Genomic DNA, 26,859 nt, shown 5'->3' on the forward strand with positions numbered 1-26,859 from the left:
TTGTTGTCAGAGAAGCCAGTACATCAATTTAGCATGTTTCCTTAATCTCTGATGACATATCATGGTCATTTTATCATTTATTTATTTATAACGTAAGGGATAATGTACATTGAGTCGGTCATTCTTTCACAACAATGACCCGCTAGCTGTACATTATCCTGCTTATTACACGGCTACTTACTGAAGAAATCAATAATTTGACACAAAAACAGACACCGACATCAGAGCTGCGCCCATAGCAACGGTCTGCTATACATAGCAACGGTCTGCTGTACATAACAACGGTCTGTTATGCAGAAATTACAGACCGCAGAACGCCGTGATTGACCAATCAGAATCGAGTATTTAACACAGCCGTGTAATATATTACATATTGGTCCTTTAAGACTTTTTATATGTCAAAGAGGATACTTTTAGGGGTACGATACAAGTAAAATAGATTTTGTCGCAATTTATGTGAGGTCAAGTTACATTATTACTGGGCTATTACTACACAACAGTTGAAGCAGGAAGTCAGTCTTTAAAGGTGCTCTATACAATATCCAGAGCATTAATATAGCAGCACACAACTATTGTCTGTGTAAAGATATAGAGGAGTAATGTCTACCTGAGCAGAGCATGAAGTCACTCTCCCTCTGTGTGCGTTGTAATTCAAGCTTCTCCGTGCTTTGTTGACATCGCTGGGCCAGCAGAGCGTGCTTTTAGTGCATGTTCATGCATGTAAGCGTGCCTTAATGGCTAGCTCTCGGGATGCTGCTCTGCACTGCGCTCATACGGCGGTTACAGCTGATAACGCTGTCCGACCAACGGCATCATTGCGGAGGTGTAGCACTCACCCTTCGGTCCCCCCCCCCACCCAGGTATACACTGTTATCTCTGTCAGCACTTTCACTGTTAGCACCATTAGCTGCCATGTTGAGAGCCGTTTTTAGACAATAGATTTTCTCTTCCAAATAAGTTTGGCTAACCTTGGGCTTTGTTTAGAACCTGGCTGCCCGTGTTTTTCGTCCTGTTGTTGTCACGGAAACTAACTTGATAAGTACAATGTTATTATTACTGATGAAAACGAAGGCCAAAGCTATGAAAATAATACCCAGTTTGCAATGAACCAGAATTTCCTTAACATTGTGGTATCCTCAGTTTGAATCTGAGGGCTTATGCTGTAATCCATACGGAGCTTCTTTCACAATCACCCCTCCATGACTTTGTTGGCTCATCTGGAATTCTACAAGTAACCTTGTGGAAATATTATGCTGCAACAGAACATGTAGTCCCACATTTCAGCAGTTATAGAGGGATACTTTTGGAGAAATTTGTTTATTTTCCTTTTGTTAGTTTATTCTCTCTCATGTGTAGGATCTCCCTTAGTGTGTAGCCTATATTGTATTAACATGCTCCAACATGTATGTGCATATGGAACACACTAGATGCAAGCGAATTCATGATTATCTTCATGAGTTAATCCTGTTTTCTGTATCCTGACACACAGGATTTTGGCATTGAAACAGATAAGACGTGTGCGTGTGCGTGTGCGTGTGCGTGTGTGTGTGTGTGTATGTGTGTGTGTGTTCTGGTAGCATAGGGCTGTGATGATGAGGATGATGCATCCTATCCCCATTAGTGTTAGCCTAGATCTGTCAGAGCCTTGTTGGGTTACTGCCTGGTAAAATCTCAACCCTGAGGAACAATGGGATGGGCCAAACTCTCACACAGACACACACACACACACACACACACACACACACCCTTGTGCATATGTTCCCAAGACAAAACAGTGTTTATCTGTTTCACACACATACACACACACACACACACACACACACACATACATACTCGACAGTACCTGAAAATTCATTGTCAGAACACGCCGTCAGTCTCACATTCACATAAGCACAAACACACTTTCATCCTCAACCCCTGCATAACAGACAGGATGTGTTACAGTCTGGTTTGTTGTCTTTATTGTTGCTTAGTTTTGATCGACATCGCATTTCACACCGCTCTCAGACTGCATTTTTCGGTTGCCCCCTGTCTCACCTCTGTCAGACAATAATAGAGACGGCTCAGTGTGCTGTTTATTTCTTTTCCCCAACTCGGCTGGTGTTTGTTACTGTGACCCGAGTGCACCAAAGACCATCAACCCAGATAACTGATTATGCAGCGCTGGTTTCTCCTCATTATAATAGTGTTTGTCACAGTGGAGATCAATAGAGTGGTGCGAACTGAGACTCATATCAGTGCTGTTGGAAACACACCGTGTGTTCATCATTCAACTAATTCAACTGCATGCCCAATTTGTATTCCAAATCAAATCATTTCCTAACAACATCCTTGTTTACTCTGAGGAATTATTTATCTCCTTGTAGAGCTACTTTGATGTGCATCTTCTTTACATTCAAGCAACAGCACTTTAATAAGTTGTTTTATTACCTGTCGTGCAGCCCGGCTGTCCTTGGAGCCGCTGCCTCTGCCGCAGCTAAACTCAGGGCTGTCCTACATTCTCCGTGTGCTGTGGTGTCGCGGTGTTGACGAGAGATAACATTTTCCCCCTGTGTTCTCCTTTATGGACTTTTAACGTTGCTTCTAATTAATATCTCTGTCATTAATTTGCAGTGACACATGGCCTCCTCCCAGTCCCTCCACCCACCCGACCAGCCAGCCAGTTACACTGATTCAAGCCCCAAAGCGCTATTTAGTCACTAAGCACCAAACTGCAGGGAGGAGAGCTGCAGACAGCAGCAACTCTCATGTGGCTTTAGTGACTTTCAGCACAGATTTCTTTCTTTTTTTGTTTGTTTTTTTGTGTCTGTCTTTCATTCAGTCCTTCTTCATGCCTTCCTAGTTGGTGCCGGCAGTTTCGGCGCTGTTGTAAACATTCAGCTTGACAACACAGAGTGCACTTTTAGTTGGTCTCCTCAGTCTGTGCTACCCAGGAAAACATTTCAAATATTACAGCTATTTTCTCAATGATGGTTGTGATAAAGTGTCTCGCCATTACGCCCCATCCACGCTGTGGAATTATTGTTGAGCCTTCGTTTGTGATGGGGTGATGATAATGATGATAGCGGTCCGGTGATTTCCTCGGTTTCTTGGTTTTTCTTCTGCAGAACCTCGCTTCCCTTGATAGTTAGTCAAGCCTGCAGTCTTTTCAGAAAGGAGAGAGAAACCACTAAAGGCTCCCAGGTGAACCTAAGAGTAGAGTAAGCCCATAATGATACAGACTTCTTGCGAGGAATTGTTATTCGAGAATTGACGCAGCATGAAAATAGATTCAACAAACTTATAAAATATTGAGCCAGTGTTCACAAGTCTTAATTACAGATCCCAGCTTCACAAGACTCAAGACTCCATTTTATAGCAAAAAAAAAGTGTATTTAATTCCTGACTTTATAACCGGCACTATTTTCTCTTGTCTCTTTTCACTCTGTTCAAATATATCTTGCTATATTCAAATGATAAAACGGCATAATTTCAGCAGTAAATGGGGTTTTTAACTTCTTTAGCCCTCAAATTAAAGGAAGGAAGAAAAAGAACGCACAAAGAGAAGGGATGAATGAATTACAGAAAGAAAGAGTACCTCATTTTGCTTTGCATGACATTTTTTCTTTTATCTTAAATACATTAAAATAATGGGTGTAGCATTTTTAACCTTATTTATTTAGTTTCTTTTTTCCCCTACTCTTTCTAACTCAAAGTCAGATGCAAAAATCCACATGAGAAACTTGTTAGCTTGTGTTTTCCCCTCGCATGCTAAATGAATCAGTCTGCTTTATCAGATGAACTAGACCGGGTGTGTTTAACATTACTCACAAAGAAGTGAACAAGCAGTAAAATAGCTTCCATATTGTTCCACGGAGGACCTAATTTTCTATATTACCGTTCATCGCATGCTTTGCAAAGTTACTGCACGTGTTCATTGGGATGATGTCAGTGTTGAAACAATATGTTGTCCATCGTGCTACATACCGTGCGATGCAGCAAGTCTCTCTTTTCTTAGAAATAAAGCCAAGCAGAATGGAGAAAGAGTGAAGGGTTTTCCCACCATGAGTTGGTGGACAAGGCCTTTGCCTCCAGTGTATTTTTATACTCTGATGGATACGACTTAGAGGATAGTAAGTACTGGCCAGAGAGCAGTAATAATTAATGAAGGTTTTTATAGAAAGCACAAGAAAGAAGAAGTCCTGGTCATTACTCTTACGCATGTGCTCTTATTGCTGCTTTTTTATCCTCTGCTCTGCTGTTCTTCGCTGAACTTATTTTTCGTATTTGTTAGGTTGTTTGCTCTCCCTCAGTCTTATGCCTCTCTAACCTTATACCGCTCTTTCTCTCTCCCTCTCTCCAGGTTCAGGACAATGTCTTTGTTGATTTTAACCACCAGGAGCTGCTGGACTTCTACAACAAGGTCTGTAATTTGTGTGTGTGTGTGTGTGTGAGCATGTGGGTGTAAGTACATGTATGTGTCCACTTTCATGTAACATTGCATGTGTGTCAGCACCTATAGCTTCCATTCCATGTAACTTTTCATCCTGATTGACATCCAAACATCGCCTGACAAAATCCATCTGCCTGCCCGTGACTACCTCATACTTTGATGCATTTTTGTGGCCTCTTTCTTTTCTTTTTTTTCTTTCTCTTGCTGACTTTCGCTACCTTTTCATCTGTGTGTGTGTCTGTGTGTGTGTGTGTGTGTGTGTGCGTGTGTGTGTGTGTGTGTTTGTGTTTCTTTTGTGTACTTCTTTTTTTTTCCAAACACTCAACCTTTTCTTCTCTTTCTTCCAGCTTGAAATCGTGCAAGGCCAATTGGATTCCCTGACTTGATGCCTTTTGTACAACCACACAAACACACACACGTACACACACACACACACACACACACACACACACACACGCACACACGCACACACACGTACACACACACACGCAGTGTTTTTGCTGACAGCTATGCCAGCTGTTAGAGGCCTAGCTATGCCATTCTTGCTCTGATTTATGAGAGAAAAATGTCAAACTTTGAAGGAAGGAGTTTCTTTCCCTTCTTTCTTTTAATCCAGCTTTGTGCTCATAACTTAGAGAGGTCGAGTGATAAATCTGATTATACTTTTTTTATATCTTCATTAAGGAGATGGTGGGAAAATTACCTTTGTCGATACACAGTCGATACCTTTGTGAAACACATTCCTTAGTAACATTTTCTATCTCCAGCAGTCAGTAACTTGATGTTTGATTGCTCTATGAATTAGTTATAACAAGATGTTCAAAATGTGCCAATCTCAAGAAAATCATTCATGCCTTTAGAAAAGGGCAGTCAAAGGAAATAAAATGTTATTTTCAGTTGAAACAAATGGGTTTTGTATTTTGGAGAAGGAACTAGTGTCCGTGCCATTCTAATAAAATCTGAAGTGGAGGTGAAATCCATCCAAGCTGTTGTTATTTAGTGAAGGCTCATTATTTCTCATTAAGACCAACCTGGACTGCTGGTTCAACAGATGGGAGTTCTGGGAGGCACAGCGGACCTCTAGTGTGTGTGTGTGTGTGTGTGAGTGTGTGTGCACACGCATGCATGTGTTTTTTGTGTATGAATATGTCCTTGTTCATACATCTGTCCTTACTCTGTGTGTGTGTGTGTGTGTGTGTGTGTGTGTGTGTGTGTGTGTGTGTGTGTGTGTGTGCGTGCGTGCGTGCGTGCGTGCGTGCGTGCGTGCGTGCGTGCGTGCGTGCGTGCGTGCGTGCGTGCGTGTGTGCGCGCGCGCGCACGCGTGTGCGTGCGTGGGTACATATGCGTGCGCGTGTGTGTAATTCCTCTCTTCCGCTCTTTGGATCCAAACCTGAGACGTTCCCAGACTCCCAGGTGTTGTTCTCCCATGCAGATTTAGTCAACCCAACCCCATCAGATCTACCCAGTGGCTCTGCCTTTAGTCTACTGATTAGATGTGTTATGTTAAGCTTTTTATCAAAATCCCAAATTTACATTTAAAAAATGTAACACACAATGTTAGATACTGTACTAACAGATTTTCAAGCTCAGAAAACCAATTATCCCCCCGTCTGCTTACCTTCTACTGTGTAGGTTTACTTACTTACATCTTTATAGTACAATACTTACCGTTATAGTTTCAGTTTCATTCAAAATGCTTTATTTTCTATTTATTTATTTGATTAATTCAAGGCAAAACACAAAACAGTCCATTCACATGTATAAAACCAATCTAAAAATACCAAAATTTAACACCAAATTTGTACTATAATCAATAATTTCATTTTCCTGTGACCAGGAGACATATTCATGTGTTTCAGGTGGGAAGAAATCCTTTGTAACACAGGTCAACATGTCACAGGAGTCACAGGATCTGTTTACTGATTGGCTGCGGGTCCTCTCTGGCTGTACTTCGCCACAAAAAGTTCTACTTTTCCCAACTTTTGTTTGGGCACACTTCGCCGCCGAATCAAACAGTTGCAGCTTGCTGAGCTCTGAGCGTCCACCGCAGCTTTCCATAGACATTGCACGGAAGCTCACCGAAGGCCGCATTTCGCAGCTGCTCTGGTGTGAATTCGGCATAATAGTGTAAAGATTAAAAGAAAAGACAAACAGTTGAAAGACACAGGGGTTAATGGCAGTAGCCAATTCATTACTGATCAGTGACAGTGTACTGACCTTTACCTGCTTACTAACTTACCTGATACACTTACTTCCAAACGTACTTACTATTTGTCACATTACTTTTTCATATTATAAATCAATTAATAACATGTTTATTTATTAGATGCAATAAATAATGCAAGATTGTACCCTGTTATGATTCTGTTGGTGATTTGCATGGCCAGGATCTGTTGGCCTCACTGGAGTCTGATCTCAAGGATGTATTCACAAAGACACCTCAAGCTCTGAAGCCACGGTTCTCTGCAGGACAACGGCGGATCACCTGCTTCGGTTTTGGAACGAGTTGCTTCCCCAGGTGAAAAGTGTCTCAAGGTGTTCATTAGTGAGGGTAACATCAACAGGTGGTCGGTTTGTTGCAGTGTCGGCGGACGCAGGTGTTTTACCGGCTCGTTGTGGTGAAGAGGAAGCTGAACCTGTCAGTTGACTTGCGTTTGCAAACCACACCTGTGCACATTACAGTCACGGTTTAGTGATTCAATGAATGAGATCACGGACAAAGCAGGCCGAAATGAGCTTTCTTTGCTGGGTGTAATCTTTACGCAGAGTGTGAGGAGCTCAAACATTTGGAAGGAGCCAGTTGAGGTGGTTTTGGGGATCTGATCAGGATGCGTCCTGGCTTTTTCATTTTGGAGGTATTCTTGACACGTCCAGGAGCTGAACACACTAGAGAGATTATTTTATACTCCAGGATGAGCTAGAGGTCGTGGAGAAGGACATTTACTTTTCTTAGCAGTGGTGAATGGATGGATGGAAAGGAAATATGAGATTATACAGATTTAGTCTCTGTATAATTAAAGTACTTCTTGAAAATTGTTCCCAAACTAAGTTTTCATTTCAAAAACTTGTCCCTCAGTCAGCCGAGTCATTGCAGAGAACTTTCCCACGCGGTTCTGTTGCTTTTAGTGTCTACCCTTAGCAGGTGGCAAGCTGTGTTAATAGGATAATTGGCATGTAGAGAGGGCATACAACCTCAAATACAGACTCAGCCAAACAAGAAAATCACTCCCACTTCCACCTTGCCTTGTAAAATGGATGAATTCACCACTTACTTTACTATGGGAACCCTAATTACAGCTGCCACCTCGGAGTTACTAAAAATATCCGAATGTAATGTAACACACACAAACATCAGCACTTTCAGCTGCATTATGGTAGACTCGGAGTAAACCTTGAACCTTTTTGAATGGAGATATGAGCACATATATATACTTTAGCTACATAAAAAACACAAAATTGGACCAAAGATATTGACACACACACTAGATCTGTAAAACAAAACTGTAAATTGACTCATTGGGTGACTTAACTTTCCCCAAAAACAGCCTGAGTCACATCCTGAACCACTTCTGTCCTGAGTGCTTTTCTTTTTACCCCAATTGACAATTTTTGCCACCATGTGAAAACACCTGCAGCCAGAGGGAGCGCCGCGTTCCACAGCATGGAGAACAGATGGCAGGGCTGAGCAGAGATGGCCGCCTGGAAAAAAAAAACCAGACTCACACACTGAGACTCACACTGAGATCCGGCAGAACACAGAGTCCCAACGAGAGCGATAGGGGGAGTGTGTGTGTGTGTCTGAGTGTGTGTATTTATGTCTACTGAGTTGTGTCTCGGCGTGTACTTGTCAAAGCTGTTTGCAAGCTCTGGTGTGTGTGATGAGGCAAACTAAGTTCGGCTGGACACCACACAAACATACTCTCTGGTTTCTGCAGTCGGGGGTTGCTGTGCTTTTCTAGGTCTAATAAGTGTCTAATGGACTTACCTCAGTGTGTGGCTGCGGTCCTGCAGGGCTGACTGAGCTTGGCCACAGATGATAGCTGACTTCTAGGATGCTCAAAAGCAAGCAAACAGTTGAACCCAGTGTTCACTAATGGGGATATATTTGAAAACAGCTTTGTTTTTCCTCACTCTGGCCTTTCATGGCGTTTTCAACCATTGAAAATTGATTTTTTGAAAACCCCCTGCAGGGTCTCATGATGTTTTGTGGGTGGGGGAGTTTTTAACATTAAGCTGTATCCATGATAACACCTGTTGTTGAGCCAAACAGAAACTCAAATTCAGTGAGAGGCAACATAACATAGTTTCACCCTGTTAAGTGCTTGGTCACACCAGAAAATGGAAAAATTCAAAGCTCACTGACATCGTAGTGACTCGGGGGTTGTGCAGGGGCCACCATTGGATTTGATTGGATGTGGCCAGTTTTGTTGGAGGCAAAATGGATACGAATGAGAAGTTGACGGTGCTTCCTATTCAGATGAACAGGGTTACATAAAATTGGATCTCAATTTTAGACTCTGCTTAGAGGAAAGCAAGTTAGCAAGTGGTCACCAGTGATAATTTGCATGTTATCTAAGTTGAACCCAATGTGAAAGCAACACACACATTTATTTAAGCTCCACAAGCAATTGAGGCAATTCTATTGAAGTGAATTGATTTCCGAAAGAGTTGCTGGTGTGTCAAACCCATAGACTGTATATGACAAGTGGATGTAGTCACCATGGCATCACTCAATGGGTTGTAGACGGCTGTTTTGAAGCCTCAAGTTAGGCATTTTGGCCTTCACCATATTGGTATTTGGCTGTTGCCATCTTGGTATTTGGCCTTCGCCATGTTGGTCTTTTGGAACCAGATGTGACACGAGAGGGTGGAGCTATGTACAACTGAACGCTGAACTGAAAACATACTGTGAAAGGGTTAAAGTTGTAAGATAAAAAAAACGGACAACTTCTAGACCGGACAACTCCCAGACTGGAGGTAGCCCCGCCCTAAAGCATCCCCTGCTTTATGGTCTATTTGTCTCTAAATGGGACCATAATTTATTAAATGAACATCATGCTGTATTGAAGAAGTCTTGAAACTAGTGATTGAGACCATAATCTCATGTTTACAATGTTTACTGAGGTAATAAATCAAGTGAGAAGTAGGCTCATTTTCTCATAGACTTCTATACAATCAGACTTCTTTTTGCAACCAGAGGAGTCTCCCCCTGCTGGCTGTTAGAAAGAATGCAAGTTTAAGGCTTTTCTGCATTGGCTTCACTTTTCAGACCCGGGATTTGCCCACGAGTCAAACTCTAAGACCAAACACAGAAACCGTGCATGTTTGTTAAAATGCTCTTTCCGTTCAACCTGCTTCCCTCCCTACCAAGTTTATGAAGGAAATACACTGCTTTGTTTTTTTCATACTAAAGGTAAAGAAGACAAGATGGTAGAAATCACAAATCACTTTGCTGATTCAAATCATTTTGTTTAGTTCAGGTCAAAGATTCGTGGTCACGGACTATTAAGTTCATTCTTTTTTTCTTCCTTTAAGCTAAGCGGTTGCATCATCATTTAAAAGGACTTCAGTACATACAACCGTAAATCAACATATCACCCTTCTAAGGCGCTTTGTTTTTAGTACATTCAATCGGTTTCTGGTCCTTGCTGTCACGCTCAGTTTAGTACAAAACTAACCTATACAAGCACTGCACATAAGGTTAATAGCTCAGCAGCCTATTACTCACGAGTGACTTATCAGATCATGATTGTTTCTGTGGCTTTTGTGGCCCTTTAATAGGCTTTTAACAACGAAGTAAGGTGTATCACGGCCTCTCAGTCACCAGTGACGGGAGCTCCACTGCTAAAAGCTTCTTATTTGGTCAGTATAGTCAGTTCAGTTTGAAGATTTGTTGTTAGACTCGTTCATACATGTACTGAACACCTCTACCTGTAACTGTTTTGGTGTTTCAGTGTGAACAGTGAACTCATCGTACAAACAGCTTTTCTAACTGTGGTCGTAGTCTCCTACCATTGACAAAACGTTGAAGTGTGCATTTGTGAGTGCATTCATAAGTGTGTGTGTGTGTGTGTGGATCAGTGTGTGTGGACTATAGACAAAGTACTACACTGTGTGTGTGTTTGTGTGTGTTTGTGTATACAGTATTCTGTGCAACTATACTTGTCTCGAGCCTTTGACAACCACTACTTTCAAAAGACAAAGGAGACACGATCATGAGTGTCTTTTGTGAAAGATGAACAACAGCTAAGAGTCACAACAATAGTATTAAGCTGCACAGATAGCACCAGTCCGCTTTTATAAGGGAATAACCCTTCACAATGGACAAGCAAGCAAAGAGCAGCTAATAAAAAGTGAACAATAGCAGCAACAATAGTCACGATAAATCTGTGTTGTGTCAAGAACAATCTGCTTTGCATGCCATTGCCTCTTATGCGTGCTTGGTAATTAAAATATTTATCATTGTGTTTTCCAGCAGAAAGTGGTGCTATATTAGTACTACACTATCTGAATAACAATATGACCAACCTGCTAAACCTTTGTCAGTATTCCCCACATTTCTGAAAGTGTCAGTCCTTTTACAGGCGGTTTATACTGTGAATAACCAGATAAAGGCAACAGCTCAGTTAAAACGTTTTCATGTTTCAGAGGTTCCCAGGAACCTAATTTCCCCAGTATGCCCAGTTAATATGATTATTTGACAGTTGAGTTAATGTCCAAAAGGATATATGGTAGCCTGCAGGAAGCTGTATAGAAATAGCGCTTTGCCTCTTTCAGCACATGAAAGGAATCAGAAAAGCTGTACTGTGTGCTTGCCACTGCATTTCAAAAGATTGACATGTAAGCCAAGTTTGTTTAAAAGGTTTTGACTCTCTCTGATTTAAAAGTGCTAAATGCAAGATTGGGAGCATTTCTATTGCCTTCGCACGGCTCTCAACATGGCGACATCTGAGCCGGCGGCTCGTTGCTAACGGTGCTAACAGTGCTTACAGTGAAAACAAAGGAAACAGTGCTGAAAGAGCTAACCGTGTTAACCTGAGGTGGAACCGTATGGTGCAGGTGGGTGCAACACTTCCGTGACGACGCTGTCGGTCGTGACGGCGTATCAGCTGTAACCGCCGTATGAGAGCAGTGGCCATGAGCTAGCCAGTGGGGCACGCTCACATGCACTAAAAGCACGCGTGGCTGGCCCGGCTATGTCAACAAAGCAAGGAGAAGCTCAGATTACAACACACACTGAGGGAGAGTGACTTCATTCTCTGCTCAGGACGACATTACTCCTCTGTATCTTTACATAGCAAATAGTTGTTTGATGCAATATTAATGCTCTGGCTATCGAATAGAGATCCTTTAAACTTAATTTTTAAGTCCTGTTATACAGAATCTGTGTGCAATACTTTCGAAATTGGATGACTAAATTATTGAAACATTCTTTGGCACTCAACCAGCCCTGTCCAAGGAGGTTTGGAAATAGGTTGGCACTGCAGTAATTGGATTTAGAAATGAGAATACTGCTAACCTTGATATACATTAATAATAAAGTGGATGAAGGCACCCTCTTTTGGTCCGAAAACATCTGTAGCCCATTTGTGACATATTTGAGGTATTTTGTGGATGTAATCCAAGAGCCTGTTGTCAGCTCTGACCATTAGAAAAAACCCTGTATTAATATGAAAACTGATCCCAGCCCAACTGGCATGGATCAAAGTGGGGTGAATCTTAATGAAATCTAGAAAAAAAGATTAACATAAGGCTATGAAACAAACATGCAATTAATTTCTACACAACAGCCATGACAACATAGCAAAACAAATTTGCACTTTTACCAGCATTTGCTTTTATACCAGTTATATGATCTGAGTCTTATCATTTGGGCAGCGTTGCCCTGCTTTGTTAAGACTTGACACTCACTCGCTTATTTTTTTAAGGTGCAGGTTTTCATGAAATATTGTCATATTTCCTTTGAACTTTGCACTTCAGTCACTTGTGTTGCTCTGTTAACTCTGCAGTTGTTAAAACTAAGGTTTCTCTGTGACGCTTCCTCTCCCTTTGATTCCTTGTCATACACACTTCTTCTTATCAAACACACCGTCTCTTGAGCTGCTGCCATACAATTGGCACTGCATGCCAAAGTGTGTTCACACACACATACAGTAGTTTATTTTTCTGTTTTGATAGTGACTAAAATGGTCACATATCATCCCTCTGGCTTTCATCTTTCAGCACCATCGTTTATTTCCAGCAGAAAAGCATCAAATATTCAGTGCTGCTCTCTCTTTTTGTTTTCCTGCCAAAATGACCATTCTGCTTTCAGCCCCAATAACCCACCTGTGACCAGTCCACACACAAACAAATGTTTCCCAAATTATCAGTTTTCCCTTTCTATTCTAGAATTGTATTCGTTTCAACTGTGTGTTCCTGCCTGTTTTTGAACTCTGTTATTATCCTTGTAGAGTTGCGTCTTGCTGCAGGGCACAGACAGAAGAAGTCATAACCCCAGTGTCTTCCCTACGTGATTATATAAAGGTTGCTGACTTGAATGGAATTTTGTTTCATTTTTTTGAAATTGAACAGGGACACCTTGCTTCTCCCTGAAACTTGTCTTCTTTTCTCACAGCCTTATGATCCTTCCAACACTTTCCAACTTCACTATCTACTCTACCCAGCCACGAGCCCCACTTGACCCAGCAGTCTCCGCTTCCTGTACAGATAAAGACACTTTACCCCACAGCTCTTAAAGCTTCTTTTCTCCTCTATATCTTCAGGTCCAAAGTGTTCCTCTGGACAGGGGGGTTATTATAACTCTTATAACACTGTCCACTCTTTATTACTGACCCTCAACTTTCTAAACTGCAGTCCTTAAAAATCATCCTCTAAACTACTCTGACATATAAAGTTTAGTTTTGTCTTTTTAGTTAGTTTGCTTCTACATCTGGCGGTATTACAAATCTATTTCACTGAGTTACGAAACATGTCGCCAGCATCAGTCGTCATCCCATTAAGCACAAGCCTGCTTCTAATTTTCAGTGGCGTTTTTGCTTTGTGCTGCAGCATGTCTAAAATTAGCCCACGTCTTTGTTTCCCCTGCCCCAGGAGCTGCTTGTCCATCTACAGATACGCCGCAGTAATGCTTTATGAGTTCAAGCATATACAGAAACATGATGGATGAATGTCAATAAAACTCAAGCTAATAAATTGATGTTAGTGTAACAGTAATCTGTGCAACATGTTGCAAGAGTTCAGTAGCTAACGGGGTTGTTTTTCTCCAGTGGAATGCATGACAGGACTGTTTTAGCCCATTAACTACAAATCATGTATACTTAATGTTACTGCCAACCATTTTTCCACAACATGAGTTTGTTGACTTGTTTTGTACCTTGCAGGTAGCTATTTATTTCATTCATGATGGTGCAATATAAACTTATAGAGGCTCGAAACTGGCATGGATTCATCATACTTGGCAATGACTCACCTTTATTTTCTTACCAATGACACATTTGAGCTGTGTGGTGTTTTTAAGGAAGGTCTGACTTCTTACATTTTAGAGACAGCAGCCAATAAGTCCTGCATTCATTAGGAATAGTTTCAATAAATGTCACTCGGGAGACACAAATGAGTGATCATGAATAAAGTATGATGTTGATTTAGGAAGTTCTTATTTGAAAAACACTCAAAACTCAGAGCAGTCCATGAATTTGACACAAAGTGCCATCAGTAGTTTGTGTCAGTTGAACATTGCAGTAGCAGTGACACAGTTCCATAGCGGTTTAACTTGACATCGTTACATCCACCATGTTGTCAGATCTGTGACCAAGTAAATATTAACAGACATCTTTTATCTACTCCACAAATGCACTTGTTGGATCTGTAGCTACTCCTTTTATTATATCTGTTTTGTGTTGAATAATTATTTGTTAATTTAGTTTTTCTGTGATCAGTTTAGTCCTACCTAATCTAGCATTGCACGAGCTATTCTGAGGCTAATGTGATGCTAAGACAACATTTAAGTAGCTGTTGAATTACAGTTAGGCTAACTGTTGTGTATTTTACTCTTTTTACTTTTAATGTTGTTGATTTTACAGTGAAAACAGCTTATAGTGATCACGGTTACAGTGATCAAAAAGCTTGGGACAGAATCATTCCTATACAAACGCTGTTTAAATAATTCACTTATAGTAATCAAGTAGTCCGCTTGGTGTTCATTTTGGGTCTTTTCATACATGACAATATATGGAAAAACATTTTAAATCTAAGTTAGACTAATGTTAATCTAACTTTCTTTTTGTGTTATACTTAACTCTCTTGATGCTTTGCCTCGCGGACCGTCTGCTCTCCGGCTGGAAACCTGAGGCTGATGCTGCGTGCACATTGATATTGTGACGAGGAAAGGAAAGTCATCTCTGAATGAAAAATGAATGTGCACAGGGAAATCGCCCTCGTCAAGTGAATTGATAATGCCTGGTCATGTACAGTAATACCCCCAAAGTGAAATTTTGCCGATCCTTAACCGGCTCTGCGGCACACAGGCGGCTGGAATATGGCAGAAGAAACGAGCCAGTAAATAGCGAAGTGGTCCGTTTCATTACTTTGTATTCATTTAAGAAATATACAAATGTCAATTACATGGTAATCTGCATGAAAAATGATGCACAACAACAAAAATTTGGTTATAAGAATCATCCGCTTATAGTGATCAATTTGACCCGGACAGACGTGATCACTGTAAGCGGTTTCCACTGTATTTAGCTACTAGATTGTTCACTGTGTTGTACTCCCGGTGGGGACTTAATGGTGATATCTCAGTGGTGATACTTTGTTTCTTCCTGGCATGAGGAACACTGTAATTCATTTGACAGTATACTTTTATGACTGTACTAATTCATCTTTACAGTACCTTTTGGTCTAACGCTTGTTTAGGATATCTGCCTTTTCTCTAATTTGTAATCTCTATCATTGGACTTGCTGTCCAATAAATGTCCAATACGTTTTCACAGTTTCACAGCTGCTTCCTGTAAAAGCTTCAAAGCCCTGTCTTCAACCTTTATTGGCAGCTATCTGCATTATTGTGCGCCTACCTACACTCATACTGAGGGCAGAATACCAGACTAAATGCTTCAAGAAGCTAGATGATTTTATTTATTTTGTTTACTGTTAATACAGCCTGGCTCAAATGCTGCAACAAAAAATGGGAGACCAGACGAATTTAAAAGTAGTAAAATGGCATATTTATTTAAAACTAACAATAAATATATAAAACAAATGTGGAATGTCAGTAATCAGTAATGTTAGCATCTGTGGGTGTGTGGAAATGTCTGAATCAACAAAACAAAACAGCAGCTGTGTTGGCAAGGGAAGAGTAGAGGGAGCTCTGTGTCAAGGTGCTGATCTTTATATCAGGGACAATCACACCGGCCCCGGTGTGATGACGACCCAAAACCTGCAACACAAAGAAGAGCCAGCAAACAGGACACGGGGACACCTAATGGATTTGAGGGTTCGTCACAACTGTACCGACATGAACTGACAACAATGGCTAAGTATTGAACGTATTATATGCTGTGAAAGGTCGACAGTAATGTAAGGCATGCAGAATCAATTAGTTAATGGGGCCGAAGCAGCACCTGTATTGTACTTTACGATGTCAACGTTTTCTAATTACGGTAAGAAGCATAGCACAGACAGCACCAGCACACAGGCTTCGTCATCCAGAGGTCAAACCACTGCTGCTGTCCTGCTGTCCCCATTGTGCGAAGCAGATACATCATTATCTCTTCCCGTCCTCCTCTCCATTCCTGATTTTTTTTTTCCAAAGTCTTCGCTCTTCCAAACCCTTCCAGCCATGACCATGATGTCTTCCTAAAACTCTCATCTTTCTCTGTCTCTGTTTCTGCATCCATGCCCTGCCTAGCTGGCTGCACAGTTGGCAAAATGAATAGGCATACTCATTCAACTAGCGCCTCTCTGTTGGTCCACTGCCCTAGGTGGCAGCGCTGGGCACCCGGCCTAGTCTGGCTCAGTCTGGTCTGGTTTCCACTATGGAGCCAATCGGGACCTGCCAGGCCTTGCTCATGATTCACATCGCTTACTTTCCCCTCGTTCCCCAACATTATTTCTTTGAGTCATCTTTTCATCCTGCTGCCAGCCGAGATGCTCAGCCAGATGGGCAGATTTTCCAATAAACAAGTTTGCGGTTTTGATCTTGTGTTATATTATTGAGGTGACCTTGGTGCAGTTAAAGTGCACCTTGCTCAAATGAACTTTTTGCTACCGTGCCATAAAATATGTTACCGCTTTCTCTCTGATGTATGATGTATAGGGTTGGAGCAGGTTAGTCCGACATACTGTGATCTGCATAAGTCACTGATAGTGATATGGAAGCCTTGATATCGCATGTCCCCTTGATTTTAGTGGAGATTTATCTTTGGTTTCAGCACTGAGGTTGTGTCGTTGTAGCAGTGATGCATTCCTCCCATTTTCCTTGTGCTAAATGACTTTTTGCTCCAGTACATGATATCACACAAACTCCAGTTGATGATCCATGTAGAGGACGTGGAAATAAAGACACAGCTTTGTTCTTGTATTGTGAGATGGAGTCAGTTAGCCCTAGTATCATAGGACAGTAAAGTAAGACAAAATGTAATATCAGACATTTATTCATTTATCATAACAGTCTTTTCTGATGTCCATCATAGAAATACGTAATAAGTTCCTTGGACAAGCAACAAAAAGGTTAAAATGATGGTTCGTTGTTAGTATTTTCAAACAGTACATGTTTTGTCTTTACATAAGAAAGTTATTTTAGTATAAAGACAAGTTTAGTTTGGTGAGGTGAGCAAGAGGTGAGTCTTCAGCAGCGACTTAAATGATTCTGCGGTCTGAGCAGTTTTAATATGTAGAGGTAAGCTGTTCCAGAGATTAGGGGCAGCCACCTCAAAGGCTCGGTCGCCTCTGTTTTTGAGTTTAATTCTGGGGTCATCCAGGAGCATCTGATTGGTCGACCTCAGTGCTCTAACTGGAGTATGAAGGTGCAATATAATAGTTCCGCTAGATAAGGTGGTGCCAGCCCATTTAAAACCTTAAAAACAAGCAATAACATCTTTAAATCAATCCGGAAACGGACAGAGAGCCAGTGGAGAGAGGCCAAAACTGGTGATATGTGATCACGTTTTCTTTTTCCAGCCAGAAGGCGAGCAGCTGCATTTTGTACTAACTGCAGACAGCGAAGAGACGACTGTTCGAAACCCACATACAAAGAATTACAGTAGTCTAACCGAGAGGTAATAAAATACATGTAATAGCATCCATGACTGATGTTAATGTCTTTCAGTGCGTGTTAGTCCTGAATGGGTCTTTTTCCAACATAACCTGTAACCTCCACAAAATAAAAATCCACACATGCTAGTGTTAGCAGAAACAAACACACTGTGTGCTCATGTATACTCTTGTATTTTTGGTTTAACCAGGTGGTAAAAAAGACCCAACTCTCCAAACTTTTGTTTAGAATTGCTCTTAATACAGCCTCACTGTTTGGTGGAAGGGGGTTTAGGGAAAGGTCAATTGATGACAATTGTCATATTTCTAAGATGTTTTTGGAAAAACTCATGCCTTTATCTTTCGCCACCACCTCTCTCTGGATATTTATTCTGGTTCCACACAAAGAGGTCACGTTCTGAGCAGCCAGTGTCTGCTGAAGACATCTCTGGAGTCTGGCTGGCACCGCCAAGACACGACAGCACTGTCACCACGCACTAGCCTCTCTCTGTCTCCCCGGTCATTCTTTCATGGCCTTCTTTTTACCCCACTTGCTCTGCCCCTCTTTCTCTCACACTGATTTTCCTCCCTCCTCCTCCTCCTCCTCCTCCTCCTCCTCCTCCTCACAAACCTCATCATGTCTTCCCTTCTCTGTCAATACGTGTGACATCACTTCTGTTGTTTGTTCTTTCTGTCTTGTTCTTTCTTTCTCACTCTCTCTTGCCTCTCTTTGTTCTCGCTGCGTGTAGCTGCGACAGACACTGTGGTGGCTGTGTCGTGGTTCATTGTTTGCGGTTCTGATAAATTTAAATCTGTTATGATTGGTGTTTGCATGAGATTCTGGGCCTCATGACAGGGAACAGTCAATGGCTGTCATTGCTGTTTAGGGTCCTGTTGAGTTGCAGGGTAGCAAGCGGTGGCAGTAATATGCTGCCATGTTTCTTTTCATTTTTATTCCTCTATTCTGTCCCATTTGATTTTGTTAGCTCTGCTGTTGTTGTGTGTGTGTGTATCTTTCTTGTAATTAAAGTTTGTACATTATTCTTTAAAGGTCCCATATCGTGCTCATTTTCAGGTTCATACTTGTATTTTGTGTTTCTGGTAGAACATGTTTACATGCTGTAATGTTCAAAAAATCCTTTATTTTCCTCATACTGTTGGCCTGAATATACCTGTATTTACCCTCTGTCTGAAATGCTCCGTTTTAGCGCATTTTGACGGAATTGCCATGGAATTGCAACAGAATTGCGTTGCTAGGCAACAGCTTGGGTCCATGTGTACTTCCTGTCAGATGATGTCATTCACATACACTGCAACCAGGAATAAACTGGGACACATTTAGAATGTTTACGTTTAAAACTGCGTAAAGGGTCTAAATATTGTATATTTGTGACATCACGAATGGACAGAAATCCTGACGGCTTGTTTCAAATGCAGAGTTTCTGAATACTGGCTGTGTGTATTTCCCTGTGGATTGAGCGTTTTGATACTTTCACAGTATTTATATAGGACTTAAGCCTGCTTTATGATAAAAAAAAACATGAAAATCTCACTTTTTTATAATATGGGACCTTTAATATATCATTTCTGTGTTTGGTGTCAGCCCAGTGTTTTGGTGTGGCCTGTCCCTTCCCTGACTTTCTTTTGTTGTCGTGCCTGTTTTTGCTGTAGTTGTTATTTTTGTTGCTGAGTTCATTTCTGCACCAAGCGAAGCGTGCCACCGCCCTGCCCTGTGATGTCCGAGGCAAGGTGGTACGGGGCGTGTATCTGCAGGGTGTCTGCTGCAGTGGTGTGTTGCGTAAACAGTCTCAACACAGATGGTGCAGCATGCCTCTACACATGGCAGGTTCACAGCCCGGGGAGCTCACCATCCTCCTCCGCTCCGCCCTCTCTCTCTCTCATTTCTGTCTCTCTCCTGTGTCTGTCTATGTCTGTCACTCTCTTCTGCACCTGCTGCACCCGTCGCTACCGGTCTGCCTTGCTTTCTGTCTCCGTGTCTGCCTCTCTGTCTCTGTATGTCTCCTTCTATGAGTGTGTGCTGGTCAGATGCGGCTTCATCAGTCCTGCAGACAAAATGACACCTCATTTAAAGATCATTCCAATGCTTTCATAGTTTTGGCCTCCATTTCTACTTGTTGTGATAGCGCTGTAGGACACACGGCAACATTGCTACCACTTTAGTTACAGGTAAAAGCAATTGAAGTGCACCCAAAGTGTTGGCACTATCATAATCACTCATTGCATTGGAAAGCTATTTGCACCCAAAACCCGGACAGTCAATCCTGTGTCCTACAAATTACATTTCAAATTGGTTTAGCCAGTTATGTTTTGATGGAAAACATTATTGCAGCCTGAATTATACTCACTGCCAATGTTTATCCATTGAAGGATGTTCTACATTTTTGTACCGTATACAAGTCGTAGACAGGCAGTCAGGCTGGATGGATGGGTGTAACGTGCAGGGCTTTGACACCGGAGATCTGCATCCTGTCCTGCGTGTGTTGAGGTTAAGGCACTTTGGTTAGGGGATGGTTTCATATACATGTTTAAAAAGTAAACACGGTGTGTACTTCAAGACCACAGTCATTCCCTAACCCTAGCCAAGTACTTTGAGTGTCTATGAAAGTTAAAGCAGCAGTGGGTAGAATTGGAGCAAATATGATGAGGCGAGAAATAGTCATTACAGTGACAGAATATTGTTTCACATTTGATCAGCGCTGCCTAGTTTGACCGTTTGATTGGAGTTTGCGAGTGACTGACAGCCGATTCCATTGAATGAACAGCCAATAGGAACGCTCTCTCTCTGAAATGACCTGTGATTGGCCAAAGCCTCCTGTGACTGGCTAGATTTTTTAAAGCCTGAAAACAGAGCCATGAGGAGGTGCAGAAGTCTAGTTATCTCTTATAATATGCTGAAAGGTTATTATGGTAATTTTTTTTGCCAAAAATATTCTGCCTACTACAGGTTCAGCTCATGCTTTAGTTGCTGTGAGCAAATTTTTCTACACTATGCAACTTTGCAAACACATTGAAGGGAATCTTCAGGAGTTTCTTTTTAGGTGATGTTGCTGTTTTCCCACATCTTGGTGAGCGTGATGTTATTAAATCATTCACCTGTTTCTCTTTCTCCTACCAATAATACAAACACATGTGCACACAAAAACTTTGTGACGTTCAACCAGCTGCCTGTAAATTAAACGAGGTTAAGTCCTGTGAAGAAATGGATTGAAATGAAATGCAGGCATAAACAAGTTGAAATCTAAAATATGTGTAGTCACCAGTTTTACACCTTGCATGCCTGTGCAAAAACACTCACTGCCTTTATTGGCTCTCCTGCACTTCTTTCTGCTTTAGTCTGCTTGTCGTCAGTGATAGAGAAATGAAATGAGAAAATGGAAGTTTGTTTGCTTTTACAGCATGTTTGACCTGAGATCTGTCAATTTTAGTGGGGGCTGTTTCTAACACTGTTTGGTTATCCTTTGCAGATGTTTATATTTCATTTCATTTTGCATATTCAAATACTGCACATATGACACAGAATCTTATGGATAGCTAAATAAATGTCTCTCCTATCAAGGGTGTACTAAAATTTATGATACCCAGTGATTTAAGCCTGCCGGAGCAGCTTTCAATCTACTGCTGAATTTTTACCAGATACATCCAGAATGTGGTGTTTTCATTTGTATCGATAGCACTTTAAAGCAATCACGCCAGAGCTGCTTTTTCCTTCCTGCGATGGAGGAGTGAAATGGAGGGATGGAGTTAGAGGGTGGTGGGAAGATACGAGAGGAGGAGGAGGAGGATGAAAAGAGGGAAAGTAGGACAGAGAGATGACTGACTGCTACAGCCCTCTGGGTAGTTTATAGCCGGAGCCGGTCTTGTGTCGGACCTGATGGGGGAAGTTCTGCAGCCCAGTTCAGTGATCACGGTGTGTTACGAACCAATTCAGCACAGATGTCCTTCCTGGGGTATGGATAGAGAATTAAGTTTTCTGTCAAGTGATGAATTCTCTTCCAGCTCAACTTGCCAAGTCTCATTAGATGCTGTCAAGACGGATTTCTCATTTTAGTTTTTGACTCTTCAATTAAGACAATTGGAAAGATGGAATGAATCTACAGAAATCCTCTGAGTATGTGTTACGTAATAGGTCAGGTTTTCACAGCCTGGCCAGCACAGAAAGCACAGTACACATGATGAACACATTTGGCCTTTGTTCTCAGCTCTACCAAAGGGAATACGGAATAAGATAACCTGGTGGTTATTTGTAAGCAGGAAATATATCAGCCTCTACAACCAAAGCACTGAATCAACGTTCTGTTAACAGTCTGTATTGATAAGTTTGATAAATGTATTTTTTAGTCCTGACATGAAGAGTCGATTCATCACTTAATTCATCGACAGGAGAGCAGCTGACAATAGCTTTGATAATCCATTGCTTCTTTGAGTAATTTAATACACAAAAGTGTTTGATTCCAGCCTCTCAAATGTGAGGGCTTTCTGCATTTCACTGTTTTATATAATTTTAATTGAATATATTTGGGCTGTTGGTCGTATGGGGGGGGGGGAAGTAATTTGAAGGACCCACTAATTGGGATTGCACCTCTGAGCACTATTTTCTGACATTTAATTGACTAGAAGTTTTGTCAGTTAATTTTTTTTTTCAATTTTCAATTCATTGTTTAGTCACTAAACAACGAATTGAAAATGAACAGATTAATTTAAAATAAAATAATCATCAGTCGCAGTTTCTTTAATTTTATACAGCTGTCATGTCACCAATCTTAGCTACAGCATAATTACATAGTTCGGATTTAATGTGGTTTATTTCTTTGAAAATGTGACACAATGATGTTAATGTACATCTTGCCTCATTTTTGATGTGGTGAAACATTATTAAATATATATATTAAGACCTCACTTCAGGAACTACTGCTGTAGTGTGTTTAAAATGTCTACTAAGAGAATAAGGTCCATAAAAAGCCATAATGTTAATGAAATTAAAGTATAATATCTTTAAAATGTACACGTAAAACACATAAAAATATGTCTCTGCGACTCATTTGAGCGAGTTGAACTGGATGTGAAGTGGAACAGGAGCAGGCCTGTCCGGGCAACAGACTGTGGATATGAGATGACAGATCAGAGGTCAGGGCTGTAATCGGAAACGAGGGAACTGTTCACCTCCTAACCTGTCACTGCAGATCTGTGTTCAGCAGGGCGGTGGTGCAGCCTGCAATATACTTCAGCTCCCAAATTCTGCAGGCTGAAAAAAGGCTCTGTGTTCCTTCAGCAGTGACATTAAATGAAGCGCAGTAGATGAGATGAGGTAGAGTGGATCCAGGGACAACCATATTATTATTGTGAAGGCCACAGTAATACAAACTGAAGGGCCTTTATATATTCCTCCCATTCATCTAGTTTTATTTTCCTTGTGCCGGGAGTTGTTTATCTGCAGGTATCTCTTGAGGTGCAAATGTAGTAATATCAAATTCCATCTTCACTACTACTCTTATTTTAATATATTTTATTCAAAGAATAGTAAACAACAGGAATATGAAAAGAGAGTTGTTATTTTTTTTACGATTAAAGGGGAACTTCAGTATTTTTCAACCTGGAACCTATTATTCCATGTTTTTTGTATTTAACTGACTAATAGGGACAACAATTTCTGAAATTGGTCCAGTATTGAAGGAGAGCGCTGTAGACGGCTGCTGCTCACGTGCTGTAATATGATGCTATTGGGGCAAGCTGGCACCATCATTTACATCCACTAAAAGTGCTTGTTTTTGCCATGACAGGCTCTGGTTGTTATTGTAAGTGTCCGACAACATTATTGAAAGAGTCTTGCTCAAGGAGAAGTCTCGCGAGTTGACATGTTGCCAGAAGACAACGGTGGAATAGTGGAATATATCCATGGTGGCAACGCCCATATTTATTTGAGCCAGAGTATACTGTAGGGATATTCAGATTTCACAACGAGACTTCTGCTTGAGCGGGACTTTGACACAATAACAAACAGACCAGATCAAGCGAAAGGTAAGGAATACTAATAGGTAAGGACTCTTCTAATAACAATCTGAGCCTGTCAGTGGCAAAAACAAATACTTTTAGTGAATGTAGCGATACATTGATGCTGCTCACTTGCCCTCACGGCTGGTTACAGCGTTATCCCTCAATACTGGACCAATCTCAAAAACTGTTGTCCCCATTAGTCACTTGGACACAAAAATAGGGTCTAGGTTGACAAATAGCAAAGTTACCCTTTAAGATTGGTAGGTCTTCTAGGTTGTTTTCACTGGAGAAAGATATAAATATGTAGAGTAAATGTAGTAACATTTAAAGGTCAAGAGCTAATCATGTCACATTCTCTTGATTTGTTTCCACAAAGCTCAGTCCAATCTTTAATTAGTACTCACAGTTCTTTGGTTCAACATCCATTGTAGATTAAAATAAATAAATAAGCCAAATGTGTGTAGTCAGGAAAAGATATCTGGACAGGACATGTTTTTACAAAAAGACAATAAAGGTCGGTCACTGTGGAGATTTTTTATTAAAACTGTCACAATCTCAAATTATGCCAAAGGGGTGGAACAGGAAACTCTAGTTACACCCCTATAATTATCACTTGACATTTCACTAGACGTGCAACAGACATGTGCCACTATAAAATATATGTATGTATTTAGTCTGTGAATCAATGGATTCAAAGTGTCCAGTGTTCTTTGAGTGTCTCTGTTGTAAAAGTGCTACTGACCAGTGAAGGATCCAATTTTCCTTAATGTCTCTAATTAGCTTTAAGTGCACATAAAGTAAAAAGGGAACAAGTTGATGACAAAGTATTGCTTCCATAATTTAACATATTTCCAGTTGAATCAGGATTTTAGGGTTGGTGAGCAAATTTCTGCCAATGAGATCATAAACATGGTGTCTTAAAACAGTCTCTCCACCAATTTAGGATTGCACTCCTGTAATACTTTCGGACTCATGATGGACAGCATATTAAAAAAAAAGAATAAAAATCGATGCAGCAGAACCAGAGATATCATCTTTTTTTATTCCACACATTATTCCTCCTTGTCAAACCCATGATGCAACTCAACCGGTTCATCAAAAGTTCGGTTCAAGATTTCAGGTATGTGAAGTGGCTAATGTAGCCTCTAGCTGCTGGCCTCAAGCAGAGATGAGGAGCGGGCTACAGCGGTCAGGTAACCTCATGTCTTTTTAACTCCACACCCCCACATTTTTTGTTTTCATGTTTAAACTTGTTGTCTCCAGCCCCAACCAATGTTTTTCAGACGTTATCAACAATTCATCAGACTTTGCGCCGCTCCCTCTGGAGACACAAAAGGCTTTTTGTTTCACATATGCAGTAGCACCCCCAAGACCTGTAAACAGACCTTGATGTGTAAAGTCTTTGGAGTTTGTAGCTTCAAAAAACAGACAATCGTACAGCTACACAAATGTCCATCTCTAATAGGAAGCTACAATTGTTACAGAACAATCACAGTTTTAAGAAGCTGATACAACAGGGACGACAGCAGGAACAACATCAGCTGTGGTGATAATGGAGTATGGCAGGACTGGCTGTGTTTTCTTTTTAATTTCAGGCTTTTATTGCTTCTCTTTAAACCCCACTGAGCAGGACTTTGAACCCCAGGTAGCCTTGCTGCTGCTGAAGAAACATTTTGATAAAAAATAATCTGGTACTCATGTTACCATGTTATTGAATGATAAATATAGAAATCCATTCTCTGGAATCGCTCGGACTGTCTGCAAAATTACTTGTTTTTCAAAAACCTGTCACAGTGTTGATTAAAGTTTTGTGTTAGCATAATTATCAACGAGACAAATTACTGACGCGTAATATTTTGATAAGCTTTTATGAGAACACACCTGCTAAACCAACCAGCCTCATTCATGTTTCATTACAACCCCTCAGCCCTAAAAACAATCTAATCTTTAAACTCAGAGAGAAAGAGTGAAGATGAAGAAAAAGATCTCATTCTTGGGACGTTCCTAATCCCTTTGACTGCTCTCTTCAACCCCCCCACTCCACACACACACAAACACACACCACACGGTCTGACTTTTCTGAGCACGCTGCCCCCATCACATCCACATTATTACACAGCAGCTAATCCTGTTTCCCAAATCCCAGTACCTTGGACTCCACAGAGAAAATCCTATTGGTGCTGCACATTTCTCCATACGCTTTCGCATACAGGACTCCTCCAGACTGCCTTTGTCTCCACCGAGCCTGCCTTCACGATGTTTTCTCCTGTAAATCACCCCCTAAATCCCCGCACCCCATCCATAATCAACAATGTCTCAAGATTATTATAGCATGCATTGTTGTGCAGAATATCTCGGGCAGACACAAAAAACACACAGACAAAGGGGACACTCGCTGTCTTCCTCGGCCCGCCCGCCTGCCAGTCTGTTGTTTTGCTGTAACTAACTTAGTGGTTTATTTATTGCTCTTTTTGTTTATTGATAGAGTTGTAGTTAACAATGCATGAGGCCGTATTCTTTGCAGTGAAACTCGAGTGTTTGTTACCCACAGGGAGGCGAGGATGGGCTGTCGGATCACCTCCATTCAATCTCAATGAGTCACTTTATAATTAATTGTATGACGTGTGTGCTTGTGAGAGTTTGCGTATGTGACCGTGTATGTGTGTATGTGTGTGTCCAAATGTGTGACATCTGACAGGCTTTTCTCAACAGCCAGATGATGCCTACTTCATCGTGTGTAGCAAGGCAGCTGCTCCAAGACTCCTGTGCCAACAGCATGGATTAAGTTGTGTGTGTGTGTGTGTGAGTGTAACTGAGAGTGTGTGATGGATCTTCTGTGCTCTATGCTCAACTGAATACCTGTTAAGTGCTTTAGTGGCATCCTGGGATTTCAGTAAGGTTGCATGTTTAGTTGTGTGCTCGCAATTAACCATCTGTCTCTCTCAGTGTATGTCTGCCTATAGTTGTTGAGGTATTCATATTTGTGTGTGTGTGTGTGTGTGTGTGTGTGGATATGGCAGAGGGGCAGATTAAAGAGGTGTGTGTTTGCCGTGTGGTAAAGCAAGTGTGCTCTAATGAGATTTGCAACAACACTAAGCACAGTAGGACTCATGCTGCTGCATGCTGAGCTAGTTAACGTGGCACACACACCCAAGGACGTAGGT

General features: G+C 41.2%; 1 protein-coding gene across 5 annotated transcripts in view; it reads left to right on the plus strand.

Annotated features, from left to right (window-relative positions):
- Window positions 1–5,417, plus strand: part of commd10 (COMM domain containing 10) — a 70,539-nt gene extending 65,122 nt beyond the window's left edge. For 2 of the 5 annotated variants that reach the window (XM_037778638.1, XM_037778639.1), the window contains 2 exons: window positions 4,343–4,402; window positions 4,780–5,417. In XM_037778638.1, the coding sequence (XP_037634566.1) occupies window positions 4,343–4,402; window positions 4,780–4,818 (99 nt within the window). In that variant the 3' untranslated portion in view covers window positions 4,819–5,417. The remainder of the gene's footprint in view (window positions 1–4,342; window positions 4,403–4,779) is intronic. The other 3 variants (XR_005207960.1, XR_005207959.1, XR_005207958.1) reach the window with 3 other exon arrangements.
- Window positions 5,418–26,859: the final 21,442 nt, after the last annotated feature.

The sequence above is a fragment of the Sebastes umbrosus genome, chromosome 8 (assembly GCF_015220745.1).
Source record: "Sebastes umbrosus isolate fSebUmb1 chromosome 8, fSebUmb1.pri, whole genome shotgun sequence".
In the NCBI taxonomy this organism is placed as follows: Eukaryota; Metazoa; Chordata; class Actinopteri; order Perciformes; family Sebastidae; genus Sebastes; species Sebastes umbrosus.